This window comes from Nipponia nippon, unplaced genomic scaffold, assembly GCF_047370975.1.
Source record: "Nipponia nippon isolate SJK-2023a ecotype South Korea unplaced genomic scaffold, ASM4737097v1 scaffold_4, whole genome shotgun sequence".
NCBI lineage: Eukaryota > Metazoa > Chordata > Aves > Pelecaniformes > Threskiornithidae > Nipponia > Nipponia nippon.
In genome coordinates, this window is record NW_028262358.1 from 32,744,662 (window position 1) to 32,764,402 (window position 19,741).

General features: G+C 42.1%; 1 protein-coding gene across 4 annotated transcripts in view; it reads right to left on the bottom strand.

The window, feature by feature from the left end:
* DAAM2 (dishevelled associated activator of morphogenesis 2) overlaps positions 1–19,741 on the bottom strand; it is a 212,857-nt gene that overhangs the window by 15,480 nt on the left and 177,636 nt on the right. For all 4 annotated transcript variants that reach the window (XM_009475067.2, XM_087775930.1, XM_087775931.1 and 1 more), the window contains 7 exons: positions 13,767–13,851; positions 12,090–12,196; positions 11,281–11,369; positions 10,338–10,506; positions 8,452–8,559; positions 6,920–6,980; positions 2,089–2,220 (listed from right to left, as the gene is read on the bottom strand). In XM_009475067.2, coding sequence (XP_009473342.1) covers positions 2,089–2,220; positions 6,920–6,980; positions 8,452–8,559; positions 10,338–10,506; positions 11,281–11,369; positions 12,090–12,196; positions 13,767–13,851 — 751 coding nt within the window. The remainder of the gene's footprint in view (positions 1–2,088; positions 2,221–6,919; positions 6,981–8,451; positions 8,560–10,337; positions 10,507–11,280; positions 11,370–12,089; positions 12,197–13,766; positions 13,852–19,741) is intronic.

Below are 19,741 nucleotides of genomic sequence, written 5' to 3' on the forward strand. Positions count from 1 at the left end.
TTTTTTAAGAAAAAAGAGGAAAAAGAGGAAGAAGAGAGAGGGGAAAAATAATACGAGGCAAACATGAGAAATAGCTCAGCATTGGTAAGGACAGACAGTTCCCTTTTAGGAGTCCAAAAGCAGCTTTTTGCCCGTGGAAGAACCAAAGCCATAGGTTGAGCAGAAGTTGGAATGGCATGTGTTCAAACATAGTAAGGGTGTGTGAGGAGAAGGTAGAGAAACGTTTCCTAAGCATGTTATAGTCATTAAAATAAAACATCTCTTTATGTCGAGTGCTTTATGTTGGCTGTGTCTAAAAAAGCATGCAACAACTTCCAGACGTATTGGTCCGTCTGTAGGGAGATCCTCTGGTTATTCTTAGAGCAAAATAACGGCATTTTTCCTGCAAGTGCCTGACCAAGAAAAGTTGCATTGCTGTGCTGGACATGTACCACTTGCTGGTTTTTAACCCCTGACTGACCTTGTAAAGAATCTGCATTGGGTTTTTGTCCTAATGTGCCAAAAGAAAGGACCACCACCGTCTACATCGCCAAACCAAAAGCGGGCAGTCTAAGGCAAGGACAGAGTGAATTCGTTTCCAGAAATGTGCAGCTAACTATAATGAAGCTGAAAAATATAGCCAGTCATAAAGCAGAAGCCCCCAAACCACAGAAAACTGAACTTTTCACAGTAAATTTAGTGGAGGCACGGAATGTAAAATATTGCTTTTGTGATTATAAGGCCAGTATGGTGTGAACATTATTATGCTGGAAGCACTTTGAATCTTCTCAAGCAACATGACAGCAGTAAAAATTAGGCACATTATTTTCCACAAAATTTTCTTACAACATTAACAAGTGTTAGACTGCCCAGCTTTGCCTTCAGAGTGCTGCAATAAGTACTGCCGCACTGGCATTTGCCAGGGCAGCTAGCTCTAGGTGACAGCCAGTAGCTCATGGTGTTTGTAGCTACAAGTCAGTATTACCAACACCTCCACAGCAAGGAAATGCTTTTGAAATACAGAATGACATTACTGCAGAGCAACTGGATGAGTGAGGAGTCTTACTGTTCACATCCTCAGCCTGTATTTTGCGTATCCTTCAAAATCTAAGGCCTACCAATCCAACGGCACAGGTTTCATTAATAATGCAATAGGTACCTTAATGCTACAAGGACTGACACCAGCGGTGGAAACAATTCAATCCAAAAGAAATAACGCATTTGCTTCATAAAGCCAAGCACTTTTAACATGCCAGCCAACAAGGGCAGGTTTGCCATTACATATCGTTTACTTTAGAACTTGCTCTTCTCTAAACATTTTCATATGCTTATGATCTTTTCGTATAAATTCTTCCTCATTCAGCTGAGAGATGGAGGGATTAGTGCCAGACTCCAATCATCAGCGAAGAACAAGGACCTCCTTAGTTGTACAAGTCTGGTAATGGAGATGCAGACAGTGAAAGGACAAAATGATCCCAGCAGCACCTGAAGAGTAACATGCACATGGTGCTGGCTATGTAAGAAGGATCCAAGAACGTCGGACAAACCATGCATGTTTGGGATTTCTATCTTTGCAATAAAATACAAGCAGTAACAGGGAAGCATAAGTGGAAAAGATCAGGTATTCAGGGTTACCAGACTACCCAGAGGTGCATTTTCAAAGGAAAGAAATGAAGCACAAATGTGCCCAGCTGAATGAGCAGAGTGGGATGAAGTCAGAAGCAGAGGGTAAAAGATATAAGTTCACTACCACTAATCACTGAAGGACCTCTTTTTGAGAGATTGCTCAAAAGGCAGTCCCTTCAACACCACGGCATGGTGTGGTATCCTGGTATAAATATTGCCATCACAATTCTATGCCACACATGGATAATGTTACGGAAGATTAGCAAGAAGTGGGCAAGAGCATTGAACCTTCTTTTAATCCTAAAATATATTCTAAATGGCTATAGACCAGATTAGGAAAAGTAAGAAACTTCAGCCTAAACCACTTTCAGTGTCTATTATAGTTTTTACTACAGTCCCAGCACCTGAAATTGCTGCTTCCATTTTGATTCAGGCTTTTGACTGAGCCAGTGAAACTCCAAACACTTCAACAGGTATTCTTACCTTGTCTCTAGCCTCGTTGAGAAGGTCTTCTAACTCCGAGAAGCTGAAACTGGCCACAGTGATGAAATCGCTCATCACGGGAACGAACCTGTCCCCTGATTCCCGCATGCGTCTCTTCTGATAATCCAGTTCCTGAAAGAGAAGAAGTAAGAGATACAGAAGGCAAGCATCAAAAATTCCTCGCTGAAAAGCAAGGGAGCAGGGAAGCTCATCTATTTCATTTGATGCAGAGCATGCTCTGTTCCCTCTCCTCACACATTCATCCAGAGCTGTAACTCAGAAACCACTTTCTCACTAAGTAAAAGGTTTTGCCTTTCCAACATGAGAGGGAAGGTTAAGGTGGGATGAAGGAAGGTCTTGGTCTTAGTTACAGTTCCCTTTATCCTCAGGCAACAACCACTCCCAAGAAAGCCATCAACATGTTGAATTTCTAAAGCAACTTTATAATTTAAGCATCAAGTACATGAAGTGCTGCATTTTTTTTTCCTATGCAAAATGACAAATAATAGAGAAGTCGAATTGTGTAACAAGTGAATTTGAAATTTTTAGTAGTGAGCTTCCCTCCGTCTTCTCTTCCCATGGTGACTCAAAAGGGTGTATACTTGGGAAAATGTGTACATGTGTGAATAATTTATATAGTTCCTAGCTCTGGACCTCCTCTTTAGTTCTCTGAAAAGCACTAGGTGGGCAGCAAAAAGACATCAAAATTGGTTCTCCCACTGAAGAACAAGCAGAAAGATATCAGGTGCAGCACTTGCTAGCACCCTGCTAACCAGTAAGCATTTGCTTGGATGTCGTAGAAGTCACAGAGCTATAAACTGGGGCTATTGTGATAAAAAGATTTATGGGGAAAAAAAAGAGACAAGACATAAAACCATAGGAAACTAAGCTCTATTTGTCCGCTACCTACAGAAAGAAAAAAAAAATTATAAGATTCTTTCTTTCTGGCTCAAGTTTTTTAGTTTTAAGCCAAGACTACCCATGCTACCTCTTCCCTTACTCTATTCACCAAGCTTGTGGCACAGAAAGAGCTACAGAGCTCCTCAAAATGACTAAGTTATAGTAAGACTGGCAGTCTCCCATGCCTGTGCTTGGCTTGTGTGCTGTTGACAGTCTCATGGGGACAATGAAATCGTAATCTGGGCCTCATCTTTATTCTCAGCTGAATAATCAGTGGGAATGATAAAGCCTTACTTTCTCTGTAGGGAAAGCAGCATGAAACAGCAGGTCAAGTTACAATCTGACCTTCTGTTCCCTTTGGAAAAAAATATTTTTGTGCTGGCTGCAACTCCAGCTACATGCATGTTTGGTGCTCTGTGTTGCTGGTCATCAAAATACTGGTTCACAGAGCCAAATGGGTAGGTTTATAAGCATCTACATGGAGAAACTCCTTGGAATTTGCTCCACAGTGCTGCTGAATGCAAAGAATGACTTTGGCCATCAACAATCTAAAATCAGATGTGATACATCTTCTGGTCTGATGTGAGCTGGAAAGAGAATGTAACCACTACAAGGAAAGACCACAAGGCAGAAAAGGGGCAGGAAAAGCAATGAGCAGGTTGCCGGAGAAAAGTCCACATTAAAGAAGTGCTGCTTCCCCTGCTTTATATTACATCCTCTTCTCCACTGGTTTTCCTAACACATCACAAGGGACGGTCCCGGGAGCACTGCTCAGTTACATCACTTTGCAATGAATTGTCTCTATGTTATAATCACTTTGAATTGGACCTTACAAGTACAGGAAATGTCACTTCGCATGCTTCTAAGAATTATGCGTATTTTTTTCAGCCACTCTTTCCCATTCTAACTTTTAATCTAATTTTAGCTGAAAGTTGCTCTATTCCCTCTACGCCCCCCTCCCCAAGCAGGTGAGTATAACAGTTCTGTCATTTTATTCACTGTTGAAAGCTATGTTACTGGAGAGCAATGTTTTTCTAAGTAAAATTAAGATTAGGTGGTCTGCCCTTCAATTTTAAATTCAGACCTTCCCTGCAGAATAATTCTTCCAAAATAAAAAAACCCACACAAGTAACCAGCATAACTATGTAATCAGCCCGAGAGCGATGCCAGAGAATCTGTATCTTCCAGAAATTGTCTATACTAGTCATAAAATCACAATAGCAGAAGCTAGCACTGCCCCTTGTGGGCTGGGCTGCTGGTTCTCTAGAGAGATGAAATGATTCACCCATGGCAGTGGTTTCTCAGGCGGTGGTTATGATCTCCTTGCTGTGTGAGAGAAGGGCTCTGCTGACAGAATTCACTTCCTGATTTGGAGAAGACCAAGAACTACTTAGCTGTCCTTCTGGGAGCATCCTACACAAAGGTAACAGCTGCATGCATGTCTTGCAAATGAGTATGTCGTATTTTCACAAAGAAGCTGCAAGTCCAGGAAGGCAAAGTGTTAGTAGTACCTTTAAGAATATCTGACTGTGAAACTATTTTTAGCTTTCTGTTCTTAAGGGGCCTTGAAGAAACTTCTCAGTCACTGGAGCCAAGGCTGTGGTGAGAACACACTGGAATGGAATCAAGAATCACACCTTCCCCTCCTCCCCCTTCCACCTGACAGTGATCTTCTATTGTTGCTATAGTGCTGCTTTTTACACGCCAGAAAACCACGAACTGAGCAAGCAGACTGGGAGGTGCTGGCAGCCCCAGATGAAAAATACCATGGCAGGGAGAAGACTGAGGAAGGAAGATGGTGATTGAATGGGAAGGAGAGGTTGCCCATGGAACCCATGTATGGGAAAGAGAAGAAAAAATGGTTGTAAAGGCAAAAGGATAAATAACCTGATCACAGAAGGCAAAACAGAAGTAGGTACTCTCATTTCAATGAAAGAGAAGAAAAAATGGTTGTAAAGGCAAAAGGATAAATAACCTGATCACAGAAGGCAAAACAGAAGTAGGTACTCTCATTTCAATGGGGGGAATTGTCTGTCCCAGGCAAATCTGGGCCTCTCTTCATGTCATGAACTCCATGTCAGCCTTCCCTTTACAGGCGCTTTTGATTCCCAGACACTGCACTCCATCTATGCAGCTGTATCTCTTCTCATTGCTGCGTTCTCCCTTACCCCAACAATCCAGAAATAAAGTTTGGAAGTTTGTTTTTTCACGGGAGGATCACTGGCTAATTACATGATGAACTGCTGGAGACAGCCAGACAGCCTGGAGGCTGCTGACAGGGCAAAGATCCCTTCCTCTACCCCCAGAGCCAAACCAAACTCAGGCCAGGTGAAAGGAAAATGAAGTCATCACTGTCTGTCTCATAGTGGACGAGAAGGACTGGAGGGTCCTGTGCTAGTTCCTTGTAGATAGGTAACCCTTGCACAGAAACCAGCCAACAACTGGTCCCTTTGCCAGCAGTCCCAGTGCAGAATGCTCCTCATCTGGAATGCTCCGCTAGCATTAAACTGACATCAGTTGAAAAAGACAGGTGAAACATCCTGAAGACAGAGGGACACTGGGAAGTGTGGCTAATAAAACCCTCTTTGAAAGGGCAAAGAACAGCTAAACATAGCACAGTCCCTCCTGAGTTTTGAAGACCTCTGCCTTGTCTCTCAGCACTACACTTGCCTTCGTATATTCAACAGGCAAGAGATGCCGGCACCAACCTGAACACAGGATTTTGCTCCTATACTTGCAGAAAGAGAGAATGATGTTCTTAGGGTCAGAATATGTTTATCTGTGCAGATGACAGGTGTCATGGTTTAACCTGGCAGGCAGCTAAACACCACACAGCCATTTGCTCACTCCAAAACATAGCCCCATACTAGCTACTATGAAGAAAATTAACTCTATCCCAGCCAAAACCAGCACAATGGGAGATGTTAAGGGACAGAGACAATAGAGTGACTTTAGCTTTTAGTCTTTACTTTTTCAACTGCTGTGCAAACACTAACTTGCCGTTCCTCACATCAGCCCTTGTGAGAGGTAGGTATTTGTAGCTGGCGTTTCACAGAGAGGAGGCAAATGCATGGGGTTGTTCAAAGCCACACACATATGTCAATGGCATAAGCAAGAGGCAAATACGAGAGTTCCTACCTCCTGTCACCGAACACGGTGTCCTGCTCTGTGCTCTCCTGCCTCAGGAAGAGTCTTTCCCCAGGAACAAACCCAACACGTTAACTAAAGGAGGCTTCCAGGTCGGGGAACCACAGCTGACACACGACGTTGTGACTCCAGGGAGCATTTAGGCCCATCCCTCATCTTTAACTCTTATAATTCAGCACAGACAACTGTGTCAATGCACCATTTGTACTGTTCTCTGTTGAGATGGAAGGCTCTGCACTACCACATACAAACTGAACACAGGCAACCTAAGTCCAGCTTAAAAGGCTTTCATTAATAGCAGGAAAAAAATGCCATTGTTGCTTTGCTTGCAAGCTCAGCTCCCCCATCTTTAACTAGCCTATCTTTTCCTTTGCCTTCCCAAGGAGTGCTTAGGATAGGTTAGGGTTGCATATAACAGTGCACTACCTGTTTACTACTACTCCAAGAGCCATGTGAAACACTTGCTCAGCAGCCAGCCATCCCTCAGTAAGAAAGAGCAAGAATTTTATTTCTTCTTTCAGTCCACACCATTTGTCAAACTGTCTTTTTACTTTCCAGGCTGAGATCAAACAAGCTTTTCATTAGTTTTAAGTCTGCTAAGATCATCAGCAGGAGCTCCACATGAGAAGCTTTTATTTGTTTTTTCTTGGTTAATGCATTCTGGAGCGGAATGGAAAGGAATGGAAAAAGAAAGCTCACTTTCTCTTATCATAAAATATATAGTGCCCCTGATTCTGAGTGAGATATTTTAAGTATGGCGCTTTGGAAACCTTCAGATACTTACAGCTTCAACAGCTTTCAATCCGGTCTTTATGTTGTTGACTTCCTTCTCCAGCTCTACCAGGCTGCACAGGAGACAGACACAGAGCAGATAAAACAAAAAGAGCAGTGTTACACAGGAATACAGGAACTGTGCAGCAGAACAGACCATTGGCCCATCAAGTCTGGTATCCGGCCTCTGGCACCAGCCACGCCAGATGATTAGAAATGAGGGGAAGGGGGTCTGTTAATGCTCTGTGCTGCTTTTTGTATGAGATGTAAGATGAGGCAGACCCTGCTCGCCTGTGGTGACATTGAAGATCAGGATTTTCCTGGGAAGAAGAGGGGGGTTGCCCTCAGAACATCTGCCCTGTGAGCTGAGCCTGACCCTCCAGCAAGGAGCACATGCCACATGGCCAGCTTGCAATAATCAGCTGACACATAAGCAAGGACTCCAACTTCAGCACACACATTACTGGGGTCTCAGATTATCTCTACATATGATTCTTGAACCACTTAACTACTAAATCCCATTAGCAGTACATTTACATGTGATTTTTGTCTTCTTCACAGTCCAAACATTGTTTTTTCCATCTGCATTTCTACCATATGGTAGTCCTTGCAAGCTTACATTGTAACTGAGCTTTAACCCTACTGTTAAGGTTAATACATGCTTCCCTAGACACAAGTGTTGTAGTGAATTTCTGCTTATCATATACAAACAAGAGTTTTTTTCTAGGACTTGTATGAAAAAAATGACTTTTCATTTCCAGGTAACTAGTTAGTACCTATTTGTGAGTCAGCAGGCTTCTCCTCTAAGTATTTGGTGAGTAGTAATTTACATCTCAAAACCACCACTAAAGCCTTAATAGATGCCTTTAAGCGAGAACCTACATTTATTTTTTACTTGTCTTTCATTGGCTAGAGTAGCTCCCTATACAAAGAATCATGGCTGGGCAAATAATATGGAAAGGTATTTTTGAGCAGTGCTTTGGAAAGAAAAAAATGCTAGTATTTTGGGGGATGGCTTGTGTATTCATTTTCCACAAACACCTAGATAAATGGAAAAAAAAAATCATTGAAATTTGTGCAGAAAGTATGATGCTTTCCACATTTCTGTGCAAGACTGCTTTGTGCAAAAGTTTGAACAATCTTCCTGAAAAGGGCTTACTATAGCCTCTGTGCCTAATTGACTCTGCCTTAGAAACAAATGTTCAATTACCTACAAAAAATAGTATGGGACTTAGACGAACAACCATAGAATATGGTGAGTGAATTACAAACAACAACCAGTCTAGTTACAATGTCCGATTCAGAAATAAAGGAGATATAGGCATATCTGAGTAAAGCTGTCAATTTAGTTTTCTACAAATGTTTTTGGACCAAAATTCTCTGTTGATGTACATCTGAATAACATAAAGGATGTGAGCAAAGGCATTTCAGCTGTAAGGCTGGCCATGAGTTTAGAAGACAGCAATGAAAAAACTGACAATCATTAAGTTAACCAAAATCACTGGGAACTCCAGCTCTGGGAACAAGCAATAGCACTGGACTTACTTGACTTTTGCTGCTTCTGGAAGATGCTGCAACTCAGACTGAATATCTAGGATATCTGGATAATTCTTTTCAAAGATCATAATTAAGTAGTGCAACAGTGTAATGTTCCTAAAAAAAAAAAAAAGAAGGGAGAAATGAGAAAGATGATGGTGGTGAGAAGGAAAAGGATGGTGGGAGGATTGTGACAAATCAGTGAAAAATATTTGGGTAGGAAATGTGCTTGAATGAACAAAACAAACAGTGTATCAGCAGTTAGTAGTTCTGTTATTGAAAGAAAAGTATCACAGACTGAAATGAATTAGCCCTTTATGAACCATCCCTCCTAAAACCTCAAGCAATATATTGTGCCTTGATTTATTCTGGAAGCACCAGCATGCTTCCATCCATCTGTGTAAATGGTGTAATAGAAAAGAAAATTGTGTAATACAGTATAGTATTTGTCCCCAGATATGTCAGAGAATAAATAACAATAGTACTAAAGTGACATTAACTCATAAGGGAGAAGTGAGTTGTGCTCAGAGGCAATGTAGAAAAAAGCTAAGAGTTAACTAAGAAGAGGAAAAGGTTCTTGAAGATTGAAGAAGCTGCAAAAAAACCTCCTACAGTAATGAAACAGCTATACTTACGAGTAGTGGTCAGGCTCACTACTACAAAAGCAATGGCAGCTCAAGTAGGAGTGGGTAGAAATGAAATGTACGAGAGATGCAGAAGGTTTAAGAAAATTTGTAAAGTAAATGATGAATCAGTGAATTTTGTATGTAGAGAACAGACGGCCATAACAGCTACTTGAGGTGGGTGTTATGTCGTTAACTGACAGGCAAGACAGCAGATGGCCACTGCTTCACACAGACTAGAGCCTGGGAGCTGGGAACTGGTGAGAGAACAGAATCTGTACAGGACATTTAATATATGGAAAATCAAGCCAAGCTATATTAAGGCAAAAAAATGTTCAACACTAGCTACACAAGTGTTAGCCTTGGAATACGGAAAGGACATCATGGTAGTCAAAACACAACTCTGTTAGTTCAAACTCTATTAGGTAGGGATGAATTTCCTATGGCTTCTTACTGCCATTATTCATTCTGTCTCAGCCTGAAGTCATTTCACCACAACTATGGTCTCAGCAGGTCTCACAAGTCAAGGAAGGTGCGAGTTAGTAAGAACTAGTTTCCTTGGAGATCTCCAAGGAAAACCTTAGTGCTGCTGCAGCCCAAAAGTGGTACTCTCTCCCCAGTCACAGCTGATTAATTTCCAGAACCAGTATGAGAATGTGGGGCAAAACATGGGGTAGCACTATGAAGACCTGCAGTCCATGTCCATAAATAGTAAGCTCCACCTTCCCAAACCCAGCTATGTTCCTTAACTGCTCTAGATACAACCAGGCTCAGTCTCTCTGAGCTATGCCTTGTGGTTCCATTACTGGCGTAGGTAGAGAGCCAGTTTATGACAGTCCTGCATCAGAAACATATGCCATGTTTCACAGGAGACATAAAACTGTGGTCAGAGTTTTTTCTGTTTTCTTTTTTGCAAAACCATGGCCATAAAACTTTGGTATAAAGGGCAAATTCCATAGAAATCCCCCTCCCCCCCAAATTATTTCAGTTATTTGTGAAATACTACATTTTGTCATCTTTGTATAGTGTTGCAGAAACACAATCCAACAACAGATGTGCATTATCCAAAGAAACAGCAGAATTTCAGTGCCGTGTTAATAGCTGGTCTTAACTGCTGCAGGATCTTTTAGAGTGAAAAGCACTACTTAAATGCCAAATAAGACATTATTTTAAATGGTCTACACAGCTAAAACCAAACAAAATCCACTTTCATTACTATGGTAAGAGATGCAGCAGGACAGCAACTAACTCATTTACAGCCTTCTATCCTACCTGTCTATGCTGGATTTGGTGTCTGCAATTTTGTTCAGGCTGGAGACTTTGAAGCCATATGCACTTCCCCTTTGGCCCTTGTTCATATAATTCCCAAAGGCCAGAACTACCTCCAGGAGTTGCCTCAAACGCTTGCTTCGGATGAGTTCTTTGGATGCTAGAAGAATGGCTTGAAAAGAGAAAAAAAATGAACAGGTTATTGCACAGTGGCTGTTTTTAACACGCTTGGGCCCATAATTTGAAGTACCCTAAAATGCCCATCAGACTATTGCCCCGCAAATGCTGCAACACAGTCTGTGTGTGTACTGTCCTTCCCTCACCCACATGCCCAGAACCAGGACAACTAGAAGGAAGATGCACTACATCTAGCCTGTAAGATGTTCTTCTGAACCCAGGAGCAAGGCTATTCTCCTGGACCTCACACTCTAAAAACAAGGCCAGCAAGAACAGTGAAAGGCTTGAGCTCATCTGAAAGTGCAGAGTAGAATACACTCACCTCTTCTCTGCGATAACCATGGATGTGGCAGAGAAGTCATACACGCCCCTCCTTGTAGGTTACACCTTCCCAGTATACCACCATCCTGAGGCATCTATTCTAACTGTCCTATGGACAAGGAAGGTGCAAGGACTTGGGGGTGAGAAGGGCAGGCGGACCTACACAGCAAGGCCATGAAAGCTTTTGGCAGCTCAGCACAGCCTGGTAGCACACTGTCACATCTGTCAGGTCATATTTACAGCGTAACAATCATGAAACTGACTTTATTAACTCAATGGATGCAAGAAGAGTGTCAGACAGAATTTATTTCTTAGCATATGACATGCCCTGGACTTACTGTGTGCTCTACAATCATAGCACGCATGCAACATCACCTCCTTTGAAGATAAGGCTCTCTTGACCTTCCCTGCCCCTCTACCCAACTCTTGGCAAAAGCTTTAACCATACCTTCCACTTTTGGCTTTGCTTCTGCCAGCCTCTCTGGAAACTTCTTCTTAAAGAATAATGCTTGCAGCCGCTGCTGATAGTGGTCAATCCTGCATGAAGGGTAGAGGAAAGCCAATGCTGAACTGGAAAGGTGTTTTGAAGCCCAGGGCCAGTATGCTGCCTACATAATCTAATGTTTGTATGGTGAGTCCTACAAGGCCTATGCATGGGATTATGGACATAGTTCAAACATCTAAGACTACATAATCAACCTTGTTATGAAAATGAAGGACCTCAAGGCATGTTTTGATCACAGCTGAAAAGGAGCTGGAAGAATCCACATTACTCTCAAAATATGAGAGTCACAGGAGATGCCAGCTGCATCTCAATTAGCAGAACAAATTGTTAATCCTGATTGGGGGTGTAGCAAAGTTGGAACGAGAAAGAAGGTCAGAGGATGAGGAGGTGGGATAGCTGAATGGAAAAAGGGATCTATATGAAATCCTGACCCCTGGCTACAGTACATCTGATAGTTGGATCTGAATTCCTTTTTCTGTGAACAAGTTGAGGCAGAGGAGGCAGATTTCTGCTTGTCATCAGGGGACTGGTCCTTAAATGACAGCACAGAGAGTGCTTATCGCCAATAAAAAGTTTGTGTAATGAACTGAAACATTTGTAACATTTGCGGGCTTCTGGCAAATGCAGGGTATAATGCTGGCCCACAATCTCTTGCACATTCCCCCTCAGTGCCAGATGATCCATTTTCAATAACAATTACAGCTGCTTCCAAGAAGCCCTCCATGCACTTTCCCATAATGTATCAAACAGACCTGCTCATTTCAAAGAGGAAACGATCCGCCCGGGCCATGCGCTCAATTTCGTGTTTATGCTCCTCCAACAGGTCAGTATCGCTCTTTTCAGGAACAAACTTCAGCAGCTAGAGTGACAGACACAAACCAAACACCAAGATGAGAGATCCCGGGAAAAGGAGAGAGGGACAGAGAGAGAGAGAGGGCCCTCAGATTTCTCTGCTACCATGGGGAAGCATTACATTGACTCAGCCATGTGACTCTAACTTCAAAAAAGTGCAGCTGTGGCTACAAAACTGACCTTTTTTAAACCTTTGCTTGCTGTTTTGTCATTATCCCTCACTGACCCCATTAGATTAATTTTTCATTCCACGGGGGAATTTCCCATTTCTAAACCCTAAAGGCCAAGCGCTACTGCAACTTACTCAAGGGGAAGTACAGAGAGAACTTTGATTCCCACAGCACTACTTGGAGTTTAGATTGGTGCAAACCACAGCAGGATGTGTCCCACTCAGTGTGAAGTACCCATCGTGCCCATTCTAGACTACACACAAAGCCTCATCTATCTCTCTCTTGGGTCTGCCCCACTCTGCTGGAACAATAAACAATAACCAAGTGACTGGGTATGTGTCTGACACTGGCTGCTATTCATATGCTGACCTTAAAGTTCATACTTTGACAGATTTTTGACATATCTGGTGGTAGTTGCACTTTAGTATGGTTATAAATCTTGCCATGCACACAGCCTCAGCGCACACCCACAAAAACTGCTCACAAGGCATATCAAGCACCTTGCTTTTTATCACTTTTTAATATTTTATCCCACTCCCCAAAAATGTGATATTCAAAGGTGTGGAGCAGTGACTTCTAGAACTGCTGCAAGCATTCAGATAACATGACAAGTAGGCTATAAATTTCCAAAATGGAAAAGCTTTTTGTACACAATCAAATACTATGACTGCACACAAAGAAGGAATCACTTTTGTCAGGCAGTTCAGACTTACAACATTTTGCACACTCCTAAGGAACGTTATCATATGCATCATTGGTGAAAGTGTCATCTTTTACCCTCTATAAATGGGGGAAAATGGGCAATGACGGTTTAATTGGTTTTTTTTTTTTTCTCCCCACAAGTGAGTGGGGAGTGAACGCAGTGAACCAACTGCAGGGGACAGAAGTCCCTGACTCCCTTTCTAACCATTAGAGTTAGAATGCAAGATCCATTCTAGTCCCAGCTCTAACCATTGACCTACATGGCCTGGTCCACGGCATTTCCCAATGGAAAAGCTGCAGGCAGAGAAGGGAGATTACGAAAAAAAGAAAAAGGGAGAAAGAGGAAGAGAAAATATAATCAGCAGTATAAAGAAGAGATGGGGAAAACTATGGGAAAGTCATAGGTAAGAAGGGAGGATGAGTATGAGGAAACCTCATACCAACTGTAATCATGCATATTTTGCATCAAGAAGAGAAAATTGTTATGAAATCAACCTGATACAAAGAGAGTTACATGAGGGAGGTATAATTTGACAACACTGGGAAAAATACTTTTCCCCTGCTTCCATGTGCAGCTCTGCTAACATGATAAGGCCAAGTTCAGATATGCAGACATACCAGCAGAGCCAGTACATGTAGCCACTTACTTTAGGTGAAAAAAGGCAGTGAGGGACTTAAGATATATCTGACTGTAATCTTTCTCACCTGCTCAAGCATATCTTTTGCTAGGTCTTCTTGTTCATCCATCTTCAGGATTGCTTGTCTGATTTCTTCATTAGTCAGCTTCAGCCTTTCAACAGGATCAACATCGTACCATTAGTGCAAAGCTTAAGTGACTCTGGCAATTCAGAAATTAGGAAGCCTGAAAAGCTGCACTAAAAAGGCACAAAAGAACTGTGGGAAGCTCCACTATGAAGCTGCTATTCTAGAGTATTCAGTAAGATGAATGAATCAGTTCCAAAGGCAGAGATTTTCTAGATTATATATTTTTATCCTCTTCAGCTAATCAAACACACATCAAAAATTAGATGGTGATTAAGAACAATCAGAATCTCATAGATCAAAAGTGCTTCCAACTTCCCCCATATCAGATACGTCCCTCATCCAGTTCTTTTGCTATAGTAAAAACCCTCAAATCCATGTGACTTGTAAGTGACTGTGAGCCCACGTTACACTTCTGCTTGTGCATATTAAAGGATCTCCCAGAGTCACAAGCAGGAAGACTGATCTTTCCCTTACAGATCTGAGAAAAGGGTTTCTTGTAAGAAGATTCATCATGCTAGGTAAGTTCACTCTGACAGCAGTCACAGCTGAAGAAGGAATTGACAGCATCTACATATCCATGTTTCATATCCAATATGAAACAAGCTCTGAAAACAAGAGCTTATTAATATTATCTGAAGTATTAAAATTACTGTCTCCTTCCCACCTACTCCTGTCCACCTGTGTGCAATGAGTAGGGATCATCAAATACAACAAAACACAGAATCAATAAAAAACCCCCTCAAGGTCTCCACTTGAAATCCAGGGCAGACCAGAGCAGTCAAAATTTGTGATTATTGAGAGGCTGTTTGATAGATTACATGAAATGAACTTGGTGGTTCTCAACACAGATGTCAATGAGCAAATGTGAAAGTAACAAATTCTACCCCACCACCCCCAACCCATGACACCCTCATCAGTCATTTCAGGAGAGTAGGGGAGGACCAAATGAACCATAAAGGAAAAGGTATCCACAAGAAAATCTCAATTTTGGGACTGAAACAGGAAAGTGTGAAAAGAAATACTTGAGAAGTAAAGTCTGCAGTCTCCATGGACCTTCTACAATCAATATAATTAATTAACAGCAGAAAGAGAAAATGCAAATATAAATAAGAGACAGGCTGATGCACGAGGCAGAATGTTTTTGTCTTCAGTGCTAAGAAATTCCATGTTGAAACTTCACATTGCTATTGCCATTTGGATAGAATCATATTTTTGGAACTATGTAAAAGCAAAAGAAAGAGCTTTATTTTTACAGACAGGAAATATTACTAAATCTAAGAAACTTAAAACATTTTAATATTGCCCAATATAACCAACAGCTGGAAACTAAAATACCCATCAGCAGACATTCAAAAGCTTTTAAATATTACACCTTGAACTAATTGCTCTCACTCTGTTCCTAGCTTCCCATTGTGTCTGCTTTTGACAAAGAGGGCAATCTGATACCAGTCAAGTAAGATAAGACTACTGAATTTCTGGAAAAGCTACATAATTGGCCCATGCTTGGATGATAGAAGGATTAGAAGTTTTACAATGAAAAGGCTGGAAACTTTTTACTTTAGGTCATCAGTTTGACTTGGGACCAAAACAACAAACTTCAGTACACGGGCTTCTGCATAAAGCTCTACAGTCTCAGTCAGAAAACTGAAGGGGTTTTTTTGGCTTTAATAATCATGAATTGTAAAGTCCATGGTTGTGTGACCCTGAACTGATCAAGCCCTGTGACCAGATAAGGGCTGAGCAGCATATTGGTGGGCATGGGCCTGGCTCCTAGCAGACACACATACACATGCCCAGAGAATTTGGTGCCTGCAGTTTTTGAAGTGCTACATTCTGTTGATTATTTTTCCTTTAGAGAGCGCCTTTACATTTTCCAGAATCTGGAGTCCACAGATTAGCTGTGTCTTGTGACACAGGCACGTAGCCTGTGAGAGGGGATGCAATAAACCAATCCATTAATACCACGGTGGGGTTTTTTTTGTTGCTACTTTCACTGAAGATAAAAAGAATGAGGATGAGTTTCATGTTTTTTCCATGTAAATAACTTGAGCAATTACTACACTGACCATCCCATCACACAGTGCAAGTCCCTCTGTGTGTGTTTGGGGACGCAATAAACAGGACCGAATAGGCAGGTTTGAGGTACATCAACACAACAGAAGGCCTAGCGCGTATTATTGCTGATCTTGCTGTTCTGCCCAGGAGCCCGAGGACTTCAGACTCCAAGCTCCTCTGTTTGCTGCCATTCATCAGCACTAAATACACCTGAAAACATCTTCTGTTCACAAATAATTGAGGGCCCCAAGAACAGACAGTTATACAAACGCTTTCATTTCTTGGATGATTCTGTGCCCTGCCATCAGCAGAAAAACATCTGGTCTGAATGGTTTAGCCCACAGTAGAGCGACGCAGAAAGCTTGCCAGCCCCCTGCCGAGAAACAGTTTAACTTAGTCACTTACAGGCCTGTAAGGAGGTCACGGTGCCTGCAGGTGTGCATCCTAGATTATTACCAATCCAATTACAAGTACAGAAGGATTTTCAGCAAAACAATCTTACTCTTCCAAAGTGGGCTTGTTCCTCTTCTGGGGCAGGATGCATTTCAATATCTGTAAGCATCAACAGCACAAAACAGGGATCTTCCCACTTAAAAACTGGCTGAATAACTGGCCAAAGAATTGTTAATCAAGTGATTCTTCTTGTATTTTCAAAACTCATGCCCAGCCATGCAGTAGATCTTAAAGATGGCCAGCAGTAATATGAAACAGATGTGCTGCTTTTAAACAGAAACAGGTGAACTGATTAAAAAGGAACCTAAAGCAGATGCGTAAAATCTTTCCATTTAGAACTGAATAGAGGCATCCTTTGGAGCCTAAAACTCATATGGGACAGGCAGCAAATTAAAGTGGAATTATGGCCCAAAAATTTACACTACAGAAATTACATTTCAATATCTATTGGAAAGTCTGCAATGACTTTCTTACAAGCTTTGCAGATTCAGGTACTCTTCCTCCAGCTGCTGAAGACAACTCAATTCGGAACAGCGTACGATTCAAGCTATATTCTCTCTGCCTTATGCTTCACCAAATCACGGATCTTGGCATCAGAACTCAGGAAGTAAATGTGACCAGAAGAAAACACAGTGCCCGCTTCCTCAGCTGCAGCACGTTTATTCATAGCGCAGATATTGACTATTTTTGTTCAACAGCAGCCTGACACTAGTCAGACGAGGAAGGAAAAGGATCTTTACTGAGAATACTCTCTCCTTCTTCCCTCACCCGTACATCTGGTGGCAGCATACGGAAGTCCAACTGCTTGAGTCATCTTCAAGCAATGTTAAAGCTCAACAAGTACCAAATAACTTCTGATATGGTACTTAGCCTGCCTCCCTCTATCCCCTCTGGCTTCATAAATAATCTCTATTGACTCTGCAGAGTAATTCATCATTAATCTCCCCAGGACACCTCGGCTGATTTAACACCAGCTTCACTTGCAGACATCAAGTGGTTTATTGTTTCGTCCTCTCGGAGAAAGCCGGCAGCCTGACTCTGAACATGCCTGGGAGACATGTTGCAGTTTTACATCAACGTCCCTCACAGACATCCAGTGCTCCCTCATTTTTCCTCCTTAAATATACCCATTGATTTAACTCACAGTAACCTCCCCCCTTCATTCCTCCCTCCCATGGATCAAAGCAGAATACTTGTCGCTCATTAACCACCTCCCCCTCAGAGGAAAAAGTGAGTTACTTCACGGGCTTGTTCCTTGGATCTTGCTTAGCTTTTGAGAAAGAAGCATGCTTGCCTACTACCAGAGAACTCAGAGTTTCGTTGCAGCTACATTAAGCTCCCGTACCACAGGGATCACATTCCCACTCTTCCTTTTACCTTGGAGAAGGGGACTGATTATCATGGATCAAGGCCTTTTTCTACTTCAAACTGAACTGAACCACAGTGCTTCCAAAAGATGCCAGCAGAAGTAACTGTAACAGTAAGAGGCACTGTGTTATACTTAGCTGCATCCTAAGGCCAGTTTGTATACCTCACCCAAATGTTAGCTTTTACTGACTGCAGACTTCTTCATCTCCACAACTCATTTCACCCAGGCTGCTAGTCAATTCACTCCCAAACTTTGTGACTGGGATATAAGCCTTCTCTAACTCCTGAGCTTTCCTAAGGCTCTGTACAACTGCCAAGCTGCAGGCTGTTAAATAGCTACATTTTGGGAATACTCATTGTCACTACCCCATAAAGGCAGGAAAAGGAGATGTCTCCCTGCTCTCAGAAGCAGCATTCAGGACTCAGGCTGATCTAACTGCACGTTCACCCAGGAGACAGAAAGATGCAGCCACTCTTTTCACATCCTCTTATCTCAGCTGCCAACTCATCTCGCCAGTGAAGAAGACAATGTCTTAACCTTTTGGGGACAGTTGGGACATTTTATCAGGTACATCTTACATCATTATACCAACATGTTGGGAAAAAATCCACCAGTGCCTTTTCAGGACTTCACTGTGAAAGTATTCTGCCAAGTGCATAAAGAAACAGGCTTTTCTTTTCTTTTCCTCCTTCAGCAATACTCATGAGTGACCAAGTTACTTTGCATCCAAATACTTTTAATTTCCTACCAAGAAGGATCTCGGGATGGCTGTCTTTCTGAGCCAAGCAGAGCAAAGCAGGGCTAAACTTGGGTATCCCCAAATTACAGTGACACACTGATGAGGCAGTAGTTCATCTTTTATCACAACCCTGCCTGCTGGTTCCTAGTTGTGATCTAAGACAGGATGGCACCAACTGATGTGTTCGTTTAACCTTGGGGTTTATCATACTCAGAATAGCAGGTAAAGCCATTTATTGTGGACCTTAACTTAAAACCAAAAAATTTCTCCAGGAACCCAGGAGGCACTCTTCATTGCCTAGCATTTTTCAAGACAGCACACCGAGGAATTGAACTGTTGAGTCCGATGAACTGTTTCTGTATCAAGATATGATCTGTACCCTAAAATATCATACTGCTTGGAAGCTACCTTGAAATAGGGTGAACACTGTATTGGCACATGGCAGAAAGGCACACGGGGACTGGGGGCACAGCAGAGGCAGTAGATGGAGACTGACATTGGCTGAATAGCTTGTCCTCTTAATGTCTGATCTGAAAGGGTTTAGAAGCACTGAGGAGGCACAGCTACGTGAGAGATAGTCGGTCTCTTTAGTATTCTGGCTGGAAATGCTGCACACATCCCTTTTCCTCTCTCTTATTGATAATTGTTTGAATCGACAATCATGAAATCCACAAACATTTGGTAAAGCTGCCTGCTAGTATCTATCTACTGCCATATTCACATTTAGAACTATTTTTGTGTAGTCAGATTCTGCCTTCTGCTACTACTGGTTTTATGACATTTTGCTAGCACTCCTACTGTTTCCAGCCTCTTGAGAGGGTTACTGCTGACTAGCTGGGCCACAGGAATAACAAACACATCTCAGAAGAACACTGACATAATGATTTTGCTGGAATTCATGCAAAATAACTCGCACAAAAAAGTTCCGTAAGTATACATTCAGCCTTCTACTGAACAACATGACTCATAGAACTGGACCTCTCCGGAGCATTTCACAGAGCAAGACAGGAAGAGAGACATGTCTTAGGCATGTTCTGCAAGGACCATTTAATATTCTGAAAGAATATTTAAAGATATGGTACAACAAAAACACTAGAGCAGTGAAAATACTACCTGTTACTTAAGTAATGGAGGCAGGGAGAAGCCATACTGGTGAGAGAGGTCAGAGAAATTTCCAGCTGCTAGGTCAAAGCAGGGAAACACAGGGATCTGGGATGACTCTTCCAGACCACACAAGTCTGACAGTAAATCTCCAGCCTGGTGGAAACTGAAGACATCAGGAAATTCATGAGGGATAGC